Raw genomic sequence first — 14,420 nt, forward strand, 5'->3', positions numbered from 1 at the left:
TGGCTGTCGTGGAACTCACTTTGTAGACCAGGCTGGCCTCAAACTCAGAAATCCGCCTGCCTCTGCCTCCCAAGTGCTGGGATTAAAGGCGTGCCCGCTACCACGCCCAGCTGGTTTTCTTTTTTTTTACACTAAGAAACAAAAGCAAAAAACCTTAAAAACTAAAACATTTAAAAAATAGTGAATGAAAATACTTAATTTGGGCTCCTACAAACCTTTTAGTCAGAAAATAAACAAAAGAACACAAACTCTAAACTTAAGATTCTGCTTACTCGCCGTCTGGGCTGGGGGAATCCATCTCTGTGTCTTCGTCTTGTTCGAGAACGTGCCTGGATTCCCTGTCCTTTATTAAGTGGGTCAAAAGATTCTGAAAAAAGCCAGCCGAAAGCACAGTGTGAGGTATGTAACACACAGACTTAAAGAAAACTCATAAAACTAGCATTAGTAATCATCAATCTAGTCTCTGTGATAGAAGAACTTCTCATATATTTAAGATACACAAAGGATTTTAACATATGAATGAAACAGTAGTTAGCAAGGAAACCATCCATAAATAGTCCATAAATACTGTTGAAAAGGTCTTTAAAAATTGCAAACAATAAAATTGCCACTTACAAGAACCTTGCAACAGATATTCACATTTATAAAGGCAGAAGACTCCCTAACCCTTCACACCGTTTAACACTGCAAACTTGGAGCTCTCCCAATCTTCTGAAAAAGATGCCCTTCAGTAGTCTATGAGGTACAAACCTGATGGAAAATCTGCCTCCAGATCCTGTTCTGTTTCCCCTTTTGAGAACTGTTTCAGTTCTGAATCAGCATCTTGCACAGCATTCGACTTTAATGTGTAATGATTCAGCTCTTCTTCCCAGCTGTGTGGAGTTGATACTGCTTCTGACTCAAGATCACCACTATATGTACTTCCTTGGTCTGAAAGTGAAGAAACCAAACATGCTCTCCTGACATATTTATAAACTCTCCTGAACTCCTACATCCTAAAAACCAAAATATGGTTAAAAGATAATTATTAGGACACAACTAATAAAGTAACTATGGTTGGAGAGAGAACCTCATCAGTAGAGTATTTCCTATGGAAGCAAGAGGACCTGAGATTGAGCCCCACAGCCTATTTCTAAAAAGAAAAAAAGAGAGGCATGATGTCAGGATGTAATCCCAGCACCTAAAACAGGTGAATTCCTGAAGCTGGACAGCCAGACTAGCCTACTTGGCCACTTGGCTAGTTCCAGGCCAGTGGAAAAAAAAAGTCTTTTTGTTTTTTTCAAGCAGATGGCACCTGAGGAAAGATACCCAAAGATGCCTTCTAACTTTAATATACATTGATCACATACATGTATAAACTACATTTACCTGTGCAGTTCTCTGATCCAGATGCTTCTGTGAGGAAGCAACACACACACACACACACACACACACACACACACACACGCACGCGCACACACACGCGCACGCAAGCGACAAAGAAGTAACTTCTTTAACAGCTTCACAGAATTAGATTCATATTCTTCGTAAACACTACAATACATTATCTCAAATATTAAAATATTTGAGATTTTATTATTTGCATTACAAATTGGCATGACAGTCAATTCATGTCCCTCACAAACTAGGTAAAATTATAAAATACTAAGCCCAAGGATACTCTTCTAAGTTCCTACTGTTAGCAGAGACTAGTATTTCTAAAAACTAAAATATATTAATAACTACAAACCTTTTTCAAATATCTTGGTGTCTAGAAAGAGTTCTTGTTCAGAAGTTTGAGATTCTAAAGAAAAAAAGCAAACAAAACAAATCTCACATGAAATGACTTCTCTACTCAATAGAGGCGACTAGGCAAACAGACTTCTCTACACAAGGCCTTCTTCATCAATATATTGAAACACTGTAAGAAAAGCAGCTGGCTCATTCACATCGCCAGCAATGCTCACACTTCTGGACATCATGAGAAGCCACAGTAAGAAGGGCTTTACTTTTCATGCTGTGTTTTGTTTTCATCGGAAATCCTTTCATATTGTTACATATTCATGCAAAAATGACAAACTCTCCCACTCAAATACGCCTTTTCTACTTGCCTCCGAAGGCCAACAGACTTAGAATAAATGTAATTGATACATGAGCATGAAGCCCACAGAGCTTCATGAAGTTGATGAAAACACAATTCAATGATAAATGAGATATTTGAAATGAAGTTCAGAAACTCAACATAGAAAAGGATGTTTTCTCAGCTTATTTAAGAAAAGCTTTTGTTCTTAGCTTTTGTTTTTTCATGAAATCAAAGAAAAATTAGTCCCAAATCCTTTTTCTCCTTCCCATCTGTATTAACCATTTCATTTTACCTACACTTATAGTAATTGCAAGTGTTTGTCTTGAAGCTAGCTTATTTTCTAAAGCTTTTCTGACTCAATGATGTACAAAGGCAAAGTTCTCCATCTGTAAGTGAAGAACCCGATGAATGTTAAATAGTAATGTGACAGAAAAGTCACCCCTATCTCCTGTTGGATACTAACTAGTTTTTGGTATTATATTACCAAAATATTACAGCTCAGACTGACTACATGAATCTCTTGCTTCACCCTCCCAAGTGTTAAAATAATGGGTATTTGCTACCACACCTGGCTACAAAAGGCCAATTTAAAATAAGGTTTGTTTTTTTAAAAAAAAATCATGAATTAAATTAAACGTTTAAATTAAATATACTGTTAGAAGTTAAAAATGGTCAAGCATAGAGATAATACTCATAATCTAAGACATTCATTAGCAAATGAGTTAGAACTATAAGATAATACATTCAAGAGAAAGTACATAAGAAATACTGATAATAAGATGACACTACGTACAAACTACAAACCTGTTGGTCAGTTAAGAGCACATTATGTTCTTGCAGATGATCTGAGGCTAGGAATTGATCCTAGCATCCCAACTAGGTAGCTCGCAAATACCTGTAACTCCACTTCCAGGGGATGCTCCTGACCTCCCCAGGCACTGGACTTAAGTGCTGCACAAACTAACACATAAGGCACAAACACACACACTTGCACTTAATTAAAACCAACACAAATCTTAAAACACCCATACATGATGGCAATGGAACAGCAAAGTTCACAATGTTTCTTGATATGCAATAATGGTGAGCGTTTTTTTCTATTACTTATTATGCAAAATCAAACCCTACCAGCAAGTTGGACATGCTGGTCCATGATGATAATCACAGCAATGGGGGGAGCGGGGATTAGAAGGATCAGCAGTTCAAGGCCAGTGTGGGCCACATGAGATACTACTTCTAACAACAAATAAAACCCTTGAAGCCTCACTAATTGTCAAAAATCTACCACTGACGAATAAAAGGGGGAAAAATTGGTATTTGGCTCAAAAACCACAAAGAACATTCTTAGTTCATTCATGATATAAGAAAGAGATTTTGTGCTTCACGTTCCAACAACTATATTTCTTCTACTTCTTCCTGTAATCACAAATTAAGAAGGTACAATCAAGGTTAGAAAGCGTCCTGGAATATAGATCAGTAAAGTTATGTTTAATTATGTGTTTGGGGGCCAAATGTTGCTTTTATCATTTCCTAGCTCTATAACCAGTACAAAACTAACATTTAATTTCAACATGAGAAATATAAGGTAACCGATACCCCTTCACAGGCTGGTTCTGAAGACTCAAAGCAGCAAACACACAATATACTAGGACTTTGTCTAGACTGCGAGACATACACATGAATAAACATCATCCATTACCAACATCCTTATTCCAAACCAACAGGATCAGACTTCTCTATAGGTAACTGAGACAACAGGTCTACTGTCCTATGCTTCTATTTAGCCAACATCAGTATGCAATTGATTATATATTAAGGATTCTTGTGCATGGAACATAGGTTTGAATGTAATGATAAAATACAAAAATAATATGAAACTTAATGTTACTTCTGATACAGATGCAGAATTGTAAGTGAGCTCAAAAAAAAAATTATTTTAAAGATTGCACCAACCTCCCTGGGATAAAGTTTTCTCCTTCTCTTCATCTTCTGCAATCATTTCTGCCATCTCAAGGAGATCTGCTTCAAACGGATGCGTGGCAAGCTTCTCTTTAATGTCTTCAATGCCCTCAGTTGCTTTCTCATCATTATCCATAGAGGATGGAATAAACATGGGAACAGGCATCTGATAGAACAAAGACCGAAGGTTTCTTAGGTTTCCCAAGTGTGTGTGGCCAGAGGTCCACAGCAGGTATCGTCTTCAGTTATTCACTATCTTATTTTTATGAGACAAGGTCTGCCACTGAACACAGAAACAGCACACTGGCTAGACTGGCTGGTCAGCAAGTTCCAGGAACCTTCCTGTCTCTGACTTTCAAACACTGTGAGTGTAGGTGTATGCATAGGGGCTATGCCTGGCTTTTACATCAATGCTGGACACTGAACTCAGCTGGATGTTTGCACAGCAAATACTATGCTGGGTATGCACTCTCCCCAACCTGAAGGTTTCTTATACAATAGATTTCTTGTCAAAATCTGTGTAATGATATAAGCATTAAAATAATGGGGGAGGAAGAAGATATTCTCATTGATAAGAATTATGAGTCTTGGTAGTTCATTTTTATTAGAATAGAATGACTAAAATAAAAATCTAAGTCAGGTGGTGGTGGTACACATCTTTAATACCAGCACATGAAAAGTAGAGACAGGTGGACCTCTCCGAGTTCAAGGCCAACCTGGTCTACAGAGAAAAGTTCTAGGACAGCCAGGGATACACAAAGAAACCCAGTCTCAAAAAACAAACAAACAACCAAGCAAACAATCTAGTAAGCAAGTTATACATGGTAGCACATGCCTTAAAATCAGCAGATGGAAGGAAGAGGCAGGTGGACCTCTGGGAGTTTGAAGCCAGTCTGGTCTACAGAGTACATTTTACATCTGCAACCAGCCAGAGCTACCTAGTAACACTGTCTGAAAACCTAAAATAATTATAAACAAAACAAAAAATATAAAACAACAACTACTAAGGACTTTTCTAGACACTTAACAAAGTGCTTCTAAAAGCCTTAAAAAGAATAATCCTACAACATAAAAATCAGTTTCATTTCAAAACTGTCAATATATTTAAAAGAAAGTAAGATATAACGACAGGAATCGTCTTTTACCTTTGCTACAGTTCAGCCATTATTATTAGTAGAAGTAGTATTACTATTATTAGTAGAGTTGTTATTATATGTTAATATGTAATGGATATATTTGCCATAATCAAAGGACAATGTATGGAGTCATTCTACCTTTATGTAGGTTCTAGGGATTGAATTCAGATTATCAAGCTAGTCATCTTGCTGGACCAGAATTCAGAATTATAACAGACACAGTTTTGATTTTTCTTTTCCATTTGAGTGATCCCAAAACTAACTTTTCCTTTTTTCCTTAGTTGCTTTCAGCCTTACTTTCTGTATATGAATGTTTTCCCTACATGTCTGTCTGTGTACCACACGTACGTCTGTGTACCACACGTGTGTCTGGTGACCACAGAGGTCAGAGGAAGGCATAGATCTCCTGGAAGTGGAGTTACAAATTTACAAATATGGGTGCTGTGACTCAAATCCAGGTCCTCTGACTCTCCAGCCCTTGTTTTTGTTATGTTGAGGCAGAGTCTCACTGCAGCCAAGACTGGCCTGGAGCACACTATATAGCCCAACCTGACCTTCAACTGGCCGAAATCCTCCTTCCTCAGCCTCTCAAGTACTGAGATTACAGGTGTGAGACACCATGCTACATTATAACAGTCTTACAGAAGATAAGGTATGAGTAAAGGACAATGTCTACATTCTCTGAAATAAGTAACAAAGGCAATATAACGGCAGTCAACCAAAATCAGGTATATTTTACCAAGAAGTATGACATTTATTACACAGCTGTAAAATGTTAAGTGAGGAAAACGCAGGCTAAATTAGATCTCGTCTCTCAATGATTACTCACAGGAACTGGAATCCCAAAGGGGACAGGAGTGTACTGGGTGTACAGATGAAGAGGTATGGGAACAAACACTGGCACAGGGACTGGTACCACCATAACCTGGGGCTCACTTGGAGTGTCTAATGAAAAAAGCACACACAGAAAAAAGTGGGTTAGAAACCATGTAGAATAATTCCATCTTAAAAGAGGAGAATCTGTGCCAAGCAGGGGTGATAAGTCTTTAATCCCAGCACTTGGGAAGCAGAGGCAAATGAATCTCCAGGTTTGAGGCAAGTCTAGTCTACAAAGTGATTTCAGGACTGACAGGGCTACACAAAGAAACCCTGTACCAAAACAACAACAACAACAAAAACAACAACAACAACAAAAACAAATTTGGGAGAAAAAAGAAAAAAAAAACAAGAAAAAAAATTTCAAAATGAATCAGAGATTTTAATGCAAGACAAGCAAAATAATTAAAGTAATGTAGATAATAAAAAAAAATTATTCAGTATACTATTCCGAGAAAAGGGTTTTATTTTAAAGGTATGACCCCAACAACAAAAACAACAAAATATAACTGGCCAGAGAAACTAAACCAAATTCAAAATGTTATATACAAAAGCAATCCGGAAAATAAGAGAAAAGTTACAGAATGGCAAAATATATTTGCAATCTATACATTTGACAAGGGATTCAAACAAGTAAACAGCAAAAAACAACCTAATTTATAAGTGGCCAACATGGTGTTGCTCGTGGATGGTAGAACCTTTAAGGGAGCTAAGGTCAAGGCGGTGAGAGACCATACTCTTATAAGAAAGTATAGGAAGTACAGGGTATGAGTTGATCTGTTCTTGGTAAAGAAGGAATCAATTGCTTGTTCCCAAAAATATTCACATCTATGTTACCCACACCACAGGGTAACAAGAGCCAAGAAATTGCATCCCCAAACATTGTGTGATAACTCCAAAATTAGGTGTTAAATAAACCATTTCTGTTTAAATTACCTGCCTTGGGCATTTCATTATAATGACAAACAGTGACTGCGCCAATAAAAAAATATTCAGTGTTAATAATGATCACCAGAGAAATGGTCAAAATTATAATGACAGGGCTAGACAGACAGCTCGGCAGATGAGTACACTGGCTGCTCCTACAACAGACCTGGGTTTAGTTCCCAGCACCTGTATCAGGGGGCTCCTAACTACCTGTAACTTGAGTTCCAGAGAACTCAATGCCTTCTTCTGGGTTCTGTTGGCATTTGCATGTCCCTGGTGCACACACAGGCAAGAAGGCACACAAATACATAAATAAAAATAAATTTTAAAAAATTAAAATAAAGTATCTCATATCTTTGAGAATGATTACTATCAAAAAGGAAGGTAAAAAAAAATCCTAATAAGCACAGAGAAAGGGGGACTCTCTTAACACTCCTGGTGGGCACCATGAATTAGTTTAGCCATTGTGGGAAATAATAAGGTTCTTTATGATGAGAGTTCCCAGGAGCCAACTGAGCTGTCCTCTGACCTCTATATGCTGGCCATGATACATGCATGCCCATACAGGTAAGACAAAAAAAATGAGGTTCTGCCAAAAGGAACCTCCTAAGTAGGTCTCAGTTAATTTGTGTGCATGTTACTCAGGATTAACAGCCTACAGGATGACAACTTTACATCTAGGAGTCTTTTCTAGTTTAAAAATTTTGGAACTTATGGTTGGCAGCAAAAGAAGCTATCTAAACACAAGCAAACAAACAAAGGAGATGAAGACTATAAGGGTAATTCTTAGGCAACTGCCTTGATTGTGAAAAATAAATAGAAATATTTCTTCAAAAACTGTATTAAAATTTCTACCAGCTTTAGCACTTAAGCTCAGCTTAGAACAACTTGAAAAAACTGCTCAATTCTGACTGGCTGGGTCAAACATGAATGGGCTTCTCTCTACTCTCAAGACCCAGTTAAAGCTTTTTAAAACTCACAAGGAGGGACTGGAGAACTGATTTAGTAGTTAAAAATACTTGCTGCTCAGATTCAAATCATAATACCCACATGCAAGATCACAAATGTCTCTAATTCCTTTCAGAGAGGATTCGAAGCCCTTCTGACTTCCATGCGCACCAGGAATAGGCACACAGTACATATATATACATGTAAGCAGGGTACTCATACACATAAAATAGTAAAACAAACATAAATTCCTAATGTATGTGGCCAAGAAGCAGCTTATGCTCCAATGATCCAATCAGCTTTCATTCACAAGATGGAGGTTGTACCCAAAAACAAACAGGCAAAGAACACTGGGACCCTAATCACTCTACCTGAGATAGCTTACAGAGCTGACCTCAGCCTCAAAGCTCTGTGTGCCTCCTCATGAACGCTAGGACTGAAGGTCTATAACACCAGCCTTAGTGCAACTGACTTTGGTTTTTTTTTTTTTTTGAGACAGTTTCTCTGTGTAGCCCAGGCTGTCCTGAATCTCACTCACTCTGTAGACCAGGAGGGCCTCAGACTCAGAGATCCACATGCCTCTGCTCCGAGTGCTGCAATTAAAAGTATGTACCACCACCACCACCACCAATGCAACTGACTTTTACCAATGCAATTGACTTTTTAAGACAGTAGGAGGGAACGGGGATAGGTGTTACATGCAAGAAGCACAAAGAGATTATATATATATATATATATATATATATATATACCGCTAAATGAACACATACACAAATGAGAAAATAAGATAATATTGATTTGTATAAACTTAATAGCACATTAAAAAACTAATGCATCTCTGAATTCAAATCCTGTCTATATTATTCTAAAGCTTACAGTAAACCTACAACATTAGTTATTAATGAAGAAGTTAGCAGTTTTCATAGTAAACTATGAATTGACTTTTATTTGAGCTACCTTAATGAGTCTCAGACAGATAAATACCTTATTCACAGGCAAAGTGTGCAAACTACACTGGGCAATCCATGTAAGCAGGAGACAGTGTACTCAAGGTAATCAGATGCTCCATTCCCTTGCCCTAAATAAAATAATACATGCCAAGAAACTTACCTGTCTGGCATTCTTTGTTTTGAGTATGTGGTTTACATGAGGTGGCTTTAGTCTGTGTAATGGGTTTGCACAATAAAGCTTTGTTCTTCAAAAGCCTTGGAGGTTGAGAAGGTGGAAGTTTCAGGGCATCTGTTTGAGTACTTGCCTAGTTAAAAGAAAAGAAAAAAGAAAATCAGAAACCAAAGGATTTTCAAAATGTTTTGAGTAATTATAAGAATTTCAACTTTAAAAGACGTATCACTGAAAATACAAAGGAGGACCAAAAGATAAATATGCTAATAAATAAACCAGATATATCACATACCTGAAATATTGATAGTAACCAAAGAATATTTTAATAACTATCAACTGACTCAATGTACTTACTATATTTGCTTATCAAGAAAAATACCACTGCTGGGCATGGTGGCACACGCCCAGCACTCGGGAGGCAAAGGCAGGCAGATTTCTGAGTTCGAAGCCAGCCTGGTCTACAGAGTGAGTTCCAAGACTATACAGAGAAACCCTGTCTCGAAAAACCAACCAACCAAACAAACAAACAAAAATACCAATAAGCTTACTGTAAAACACTGATAATCAGTACAATGGGGGAGTTTTAACTAAGAACTGTTATTTCCTGACTGACTTTGAGGATGTAACCAACATTAATGGAATCACTTGTGATCACTCAAAGAAACTTGAAGGGCTGAAACTACAGGTCTAGGGTATAGAGTTTGCCACCACAAAAAAATTAAAAAGTAACTCAAACATAAAACATTATCCCAGAGGCTAGGAACATTTTCAAGAAAGATCACTGTTTCATCATATGTTTTGTTCATTATTTCCTTTCTTTATTCTTCACTTAAGAGACAATGTAGATATTATGGGGTGGAAAAATATTATATACAGTATGACTAGCATGGAATGGGAGTGAGGAGGCCTAAGTGTGGGTATTAACAATACCCAGGGTTAGAGAGATGATGGCTCAGTAGTTAAGAGCACTGACTGCTCTTCCGAAGGTCCTGAGTTCAAATCCCAGCAACCACATGGTGGCTCACAACCATCTGTAATGAGATCTGATGCTCCCTTCGGGGGTGTCTTACAGTGTACTTACATAAAATAAATAAGTCTCTAAAAACAAACAACAAAAAAAAACCAATACCCAGAACAATCTCTAAGATCACACGACCAGCCTCAGTACATTTACTTTAATTATGCATAATTTTAAAAAACCTTCAGTAATTAATTACCTAACAAGCATTCAAAGAAATAAAGATATATAAAGACCTGATTAGATAATAGAAACTGTATTCATAAACAATTCTATACCTTGATAGAATATATTAGCTCAGACCTATATGTAATACATATAAATGAAAATATAATAAGACCAAATTAACTTACATCCCCAATGATTTTCGCTGTAACTGTTGGAACTGCACCTTAATAGAAATTGAAACATAAATTTAGGATCTTTAAATTTAAACATCAGCTCATAAACACTAGTCAGATGACATATATCTTTCCACTTAGTTCAGTAAAAGCACGCAGTAAACTTGAACGTTAAAAAAAAAAAAAAAGAAAAGAAAACAAAAAAAGATGGGGGACCTTGTGAAGATACCACGGTGCATATTAGTGGTGCTGCAAGCTGCCAGGAGCTACATACAGTTTGGTTTAGGACCCTGGGACAAGGAAAGTGTGTATTTTACATCTCAAAGCAGAACTGACCTCCAGGTTCTCTCAGCATCCTTCAGTCCCTACCTGGCGTATACCCTGCCCCAACCCTGAACTTTCCAGCCCAGGGGATGGGCTTTCTTTCCTCTAGAGGCTCTTCCCTATATAATCGAAACATTTTGGATCTCCTCCCCACTGCACGTGTGCCCTTTCTTTTTTCCCAACCCTCACCCCCATGGTGACTTCCTTAGCCTTGGTCCTTGGGAGTCAGTGAATTCACCTGAGAGCAGCTTCCCAATTGACCTGCCTTTCAAATATTCTAATCTGGTTTGAATTGGCTCATTTTACCAGTGGAGAAATAACCTACCATATACAATATTTAATTCAAGTACTAAGAAAGGCAGCCCAAATCAAGCTATACCTTGTAAGACGCTGTTGGTGTTTGCTGTGGGCTGAGCAGCAGGAGCACTTGCTAAAGATACCACATTAGCAATAACTGGAGTTGAATCTTTTCTGAGGGACGGGGGCCCTGCAGAAGCAGCTTGAACCATGGAAATACTTGCTGCTTAAAAGAGAAAGAAAGAAGAAAGTTAATATAATTTATTTGTTTTACATAGAAACAGCTCAAAGGAGACCAATGTTTCCAGGACTGAATAAGTTGCTACGGAGCAGAGAAACTTCAGAAATAATGGGGCTTGTTTTACCACTTCTTGGCCTTTTGGATAAGATCAAGTATAATGTCTTGTCTTTGCCACTTCAATTACTGCATTGTTTGCTAGTTTTTGATCAATGAAACTTCAAAGTCTCTCATGTACTTTACCTTTGTATGGAAATGTACCAATCTCACTTAAAACCAACAAAAATGTCCAAAGGCACAATTCCAATCAATGACAATCACAAAGTAGGTTTAATGAGAACATAAGACAAAGATGTTTCTGAAATCTTACCTTCGTATGTGAAGGACTTTGTAAGAAGCTTCTCAAGTACACCCTTGCTTCTCCTCACAAGGGTACTATGCTTAGACTCTGCTGGGTCTCAGAGCGGCACTAATTTGTGCTCCAAATCATAAACCTTCTAAGACATTTATGCCCTAAATATGAATACAGTTGGTTGTTGACTAACACAGGCCTCACTGTGTAACCCAGGCTGGCCTCAAACTCACTATATGGCTCATGCTCTCCTTGAAGTCTTGATCACCTCCCTTAGATAGGATTGTGTGTACGTATGTATGTAATAATATATAACTATATTATTATCTATATATATAGATGTGTGTGTGTGTTATATTTAAAGGTTCATTTGATTCGGTCTTCATTTCATTTGCTATAAGCAATCTGAAATCTTTCTTTATCAGAAAATGAGCAGGGCTCAGTCAGTATTCTGAGAGAAAGCTAAAATAAAATTTGTCTGCCAGGTGTGGCAGTGCAAGCCTTTAGTCCCAGAATTTAAGAGAGGCAGAGGCAAGTGCATTTCTATGAGTATTAAAGATCAACCTAGTCCAGGACAGCTAGGACCCTCTTACACAGATAAATCCTGTCTAGATAGATAGATAGATAGATAGATAGATAGATAGATAGATAGATAGATAGATAGATAAAATCATTTGCTTTCAGGTATTCAATAAATTATTTAAATCTTAATGGTATTTGTTTAGTTTTGTTGTTGTTGTGGCTGTTGTTGTTTTGAGACAGGGTCTCTCTATGCAATCCTAGCTGTCCTTGAACTAACAGAGATCTGCCTGCTTCTGTTTCCCAAGTACTAGGATTAAAGGCATGTGCTAACATGCCCAGCTTGTTAATATTATTTGAACATAGTAAGATTTGTATTTCATAGAATTACTGACCATTTATATATTCTAATCTGCAGAAGTAAAGGAGTCAGCTCCTAGTACAAGTAAGCGCAGGCCTTTAATCCCAGCACTCGGGAGGCAGAGGCAGGTGGATTTCTGAGTTCGAGGACAGCCTGGTCTACAGAGTAAGTTCCAGGACAGCCAGGGCTACAGAGAAACCCTGTCTCAAAAACAAACAAGCAAACAAACAAACAAACAAACAAAAAACCCCAAGAGTTCACTTACTCTTCACTGCATTTTACCTGCATTGTTTTGTAAAGGTGGGTCACATACAGTTTGCTGATGACAGAACATCAAGATGCAAAGCAGGTTACAAAAGTGTTTTATGTCACCCCGCCATTTCAATGACTCACTGAGTTTACCCTGTCTCTTGCAACCATCACATTTGGCCATCTGAAACAAATTAAAGAGAGCAAAGAAGAAACAAATTATCAGGGGCTACAGAGAGGGCTCAGCTGTCAGGAGCACTTGGCTGCTCTTCCAGATGACCTAGGTTCAATTTCCAGCTCCTACATGGTGGCTCCTAACAGTCTCCAGTTCAGGGGATCTGATACCCTCTTTTCTGGACTCTGAAGGCACCAGGCACAAACATGATGCATAGACATACATGCAGGCAGAAAAACCCATACACCCATAATAAAAATAAATGGTTAAAAAACAAACAAAATATCTCTAGTCTGATGGAATAAAATCAGGATAACAAGTAAAGAAATGAACTTTAGAACTTAACTTACAAATGTTTTAAATTTAAAATTAATATATTTGTTTATATATGTATTTATAAATAGACAAGATAGCATATCTGCTTTTATTTACAAGAACTTAAATCATCAAGTCAAAGGTGACTGTCCTAAAATGGAAAATATTCATACACTAATATTTAAAAAAGTTTGTGTCCCTTTGTGTCTAGTACTGTGCTTGAACATCTAAACAAACAAGGGGCAGCCGACATTGGCACAAGCAGGGGGTTCTTTCCTTAGTCACTCTCTATCTTACTCATTAAAGGAGTGTCTGTCAGTTTAAATCAAGCTTATCAACTGTACTCTAGCTGTCCAGCTTATTCTCTGGAGCATCCAAGCACTGGAATTACATGTGGAACTTTATGTCAGTGCTGAAGATCCAAAATCCAGTCCTCACACATGCACAGCAATCACTCTATCCACTTAGGCATCACACCAATTCTACCAATGACATCATAAAAAAAAAATCTTTTTTTAAAAAACCAACCCATATATGTAGAATACCCTAATAAGCAGCAATTGGGGCTGGGGAGATGGCTCAGCGGGTAAGAGTACCGACTGCTCTTCCAAAGGTCCTGAGTTCAAATCCCAGCAACCATATGGTGGCTCACAACCACCTATAATGAGCTCCAACGCTCTCTTCTGGTAGGTACATCTGAAGTCAGCTACAGTGTACTTATGTATAACAACAAATAAATCTTTGGGCCAGAGAAAGCAGGAACTGAGCAAGCAGAGTTGACTGGAGCGAGCAGGGACGACCGGAGTGAGTGGGGTTGATCAGAGCGAGCAGAGGTCCAAAAATTGAATTCCCAACAAACACATGAAGGCTTACAACCATCTGTACAGATACAGTGCACTCACATACATAAATCTTTAAAAAAAAAAAAAAAGTAGCAATTGAAAAACAAAGTTCTGGGCCTGTAAGAAGGCTCAGTAGTAAAGGCCCTTACGGCCAAGCCTGATAACCTGAGGTCGATCTTCTGACCCACACAGTGGAAAGAGAATCAATACCCACACAAGTTCTCATCTGAACTCTTTCCCACATAAGAGCCACGGCAAACATGCACCTACACTGACATGTATGTGCTACTGTACACAAAAAATAAATAAATTGGGCTGGTGAGATGGCTCAGTGGGTAAGAGCACCCGACTGCTCTTCC

At 37.9% G+C, this 14,420-nt stretch overlaps 1 protein-coding gene across 1 annotated transcript in view; it reads right to left on the bottom strand.

The window, feature by feature from the left end:
* The window catches only part of Zmym4 (zinc finger MYM-type containing 4), a 102,556-nt gene that overhangs the window by 27,067 nt on the left and 61,069 nt on the right, over positions 1 to 14,420 (bottom strand). Inside the window, exons 14-22 of the mRNA XM_029476446.1 lie at positions 12,763 to 12,958; positions 11,093 to 11,236; positions 10,402 to 10,439; positions 9,019 to 9,163; positions 5,987 to 6,102; positions 4,016 to 4,187; positions 1,730 to 1,783; positions 751 to 930; positions 273 to 367 (exon numbers count right to left, since the gene is read on the bottom strand). Of these exons, the coding sequence (XP_029332306.1) occupies positions 273 to 367; positions 751 to 930; positions 1,730 to 1,783; positions 4,016 to 4,187; positions 5,987 to 6,102; positions 9,019 to 9,163; positions 10,402 to 10,439; positions 11,093 to 11,236; positions 12,763 to 12,958 (1,140 nt within the window). The remainder of the gene's footprint in view (positions 1 to 272; positions 368 to 750; positions 931 to 1,729; positions 1,784 to 4,015; positions 4,188 to 5,986; positions 6,103 to 9,018; positions 9,164 to 10,401; positions 10,440 to 11,092; positions 11,237 to 12,762; positions 12,959 to 14,420) is intronic.

This window comes from Mus caroli, chromosome 4 (assembly GCF_900094665.2).
Source record: "Mus caroli chromosome 4, CAROLI_EIJ_v1.1, whole genome shotgun sequence".
NCBI classification, from domain to species: Eukaryota; Metazoa; Chordata; class Mammalia; order Rodentia; family Muridae; genus Mus; species Mus caroli.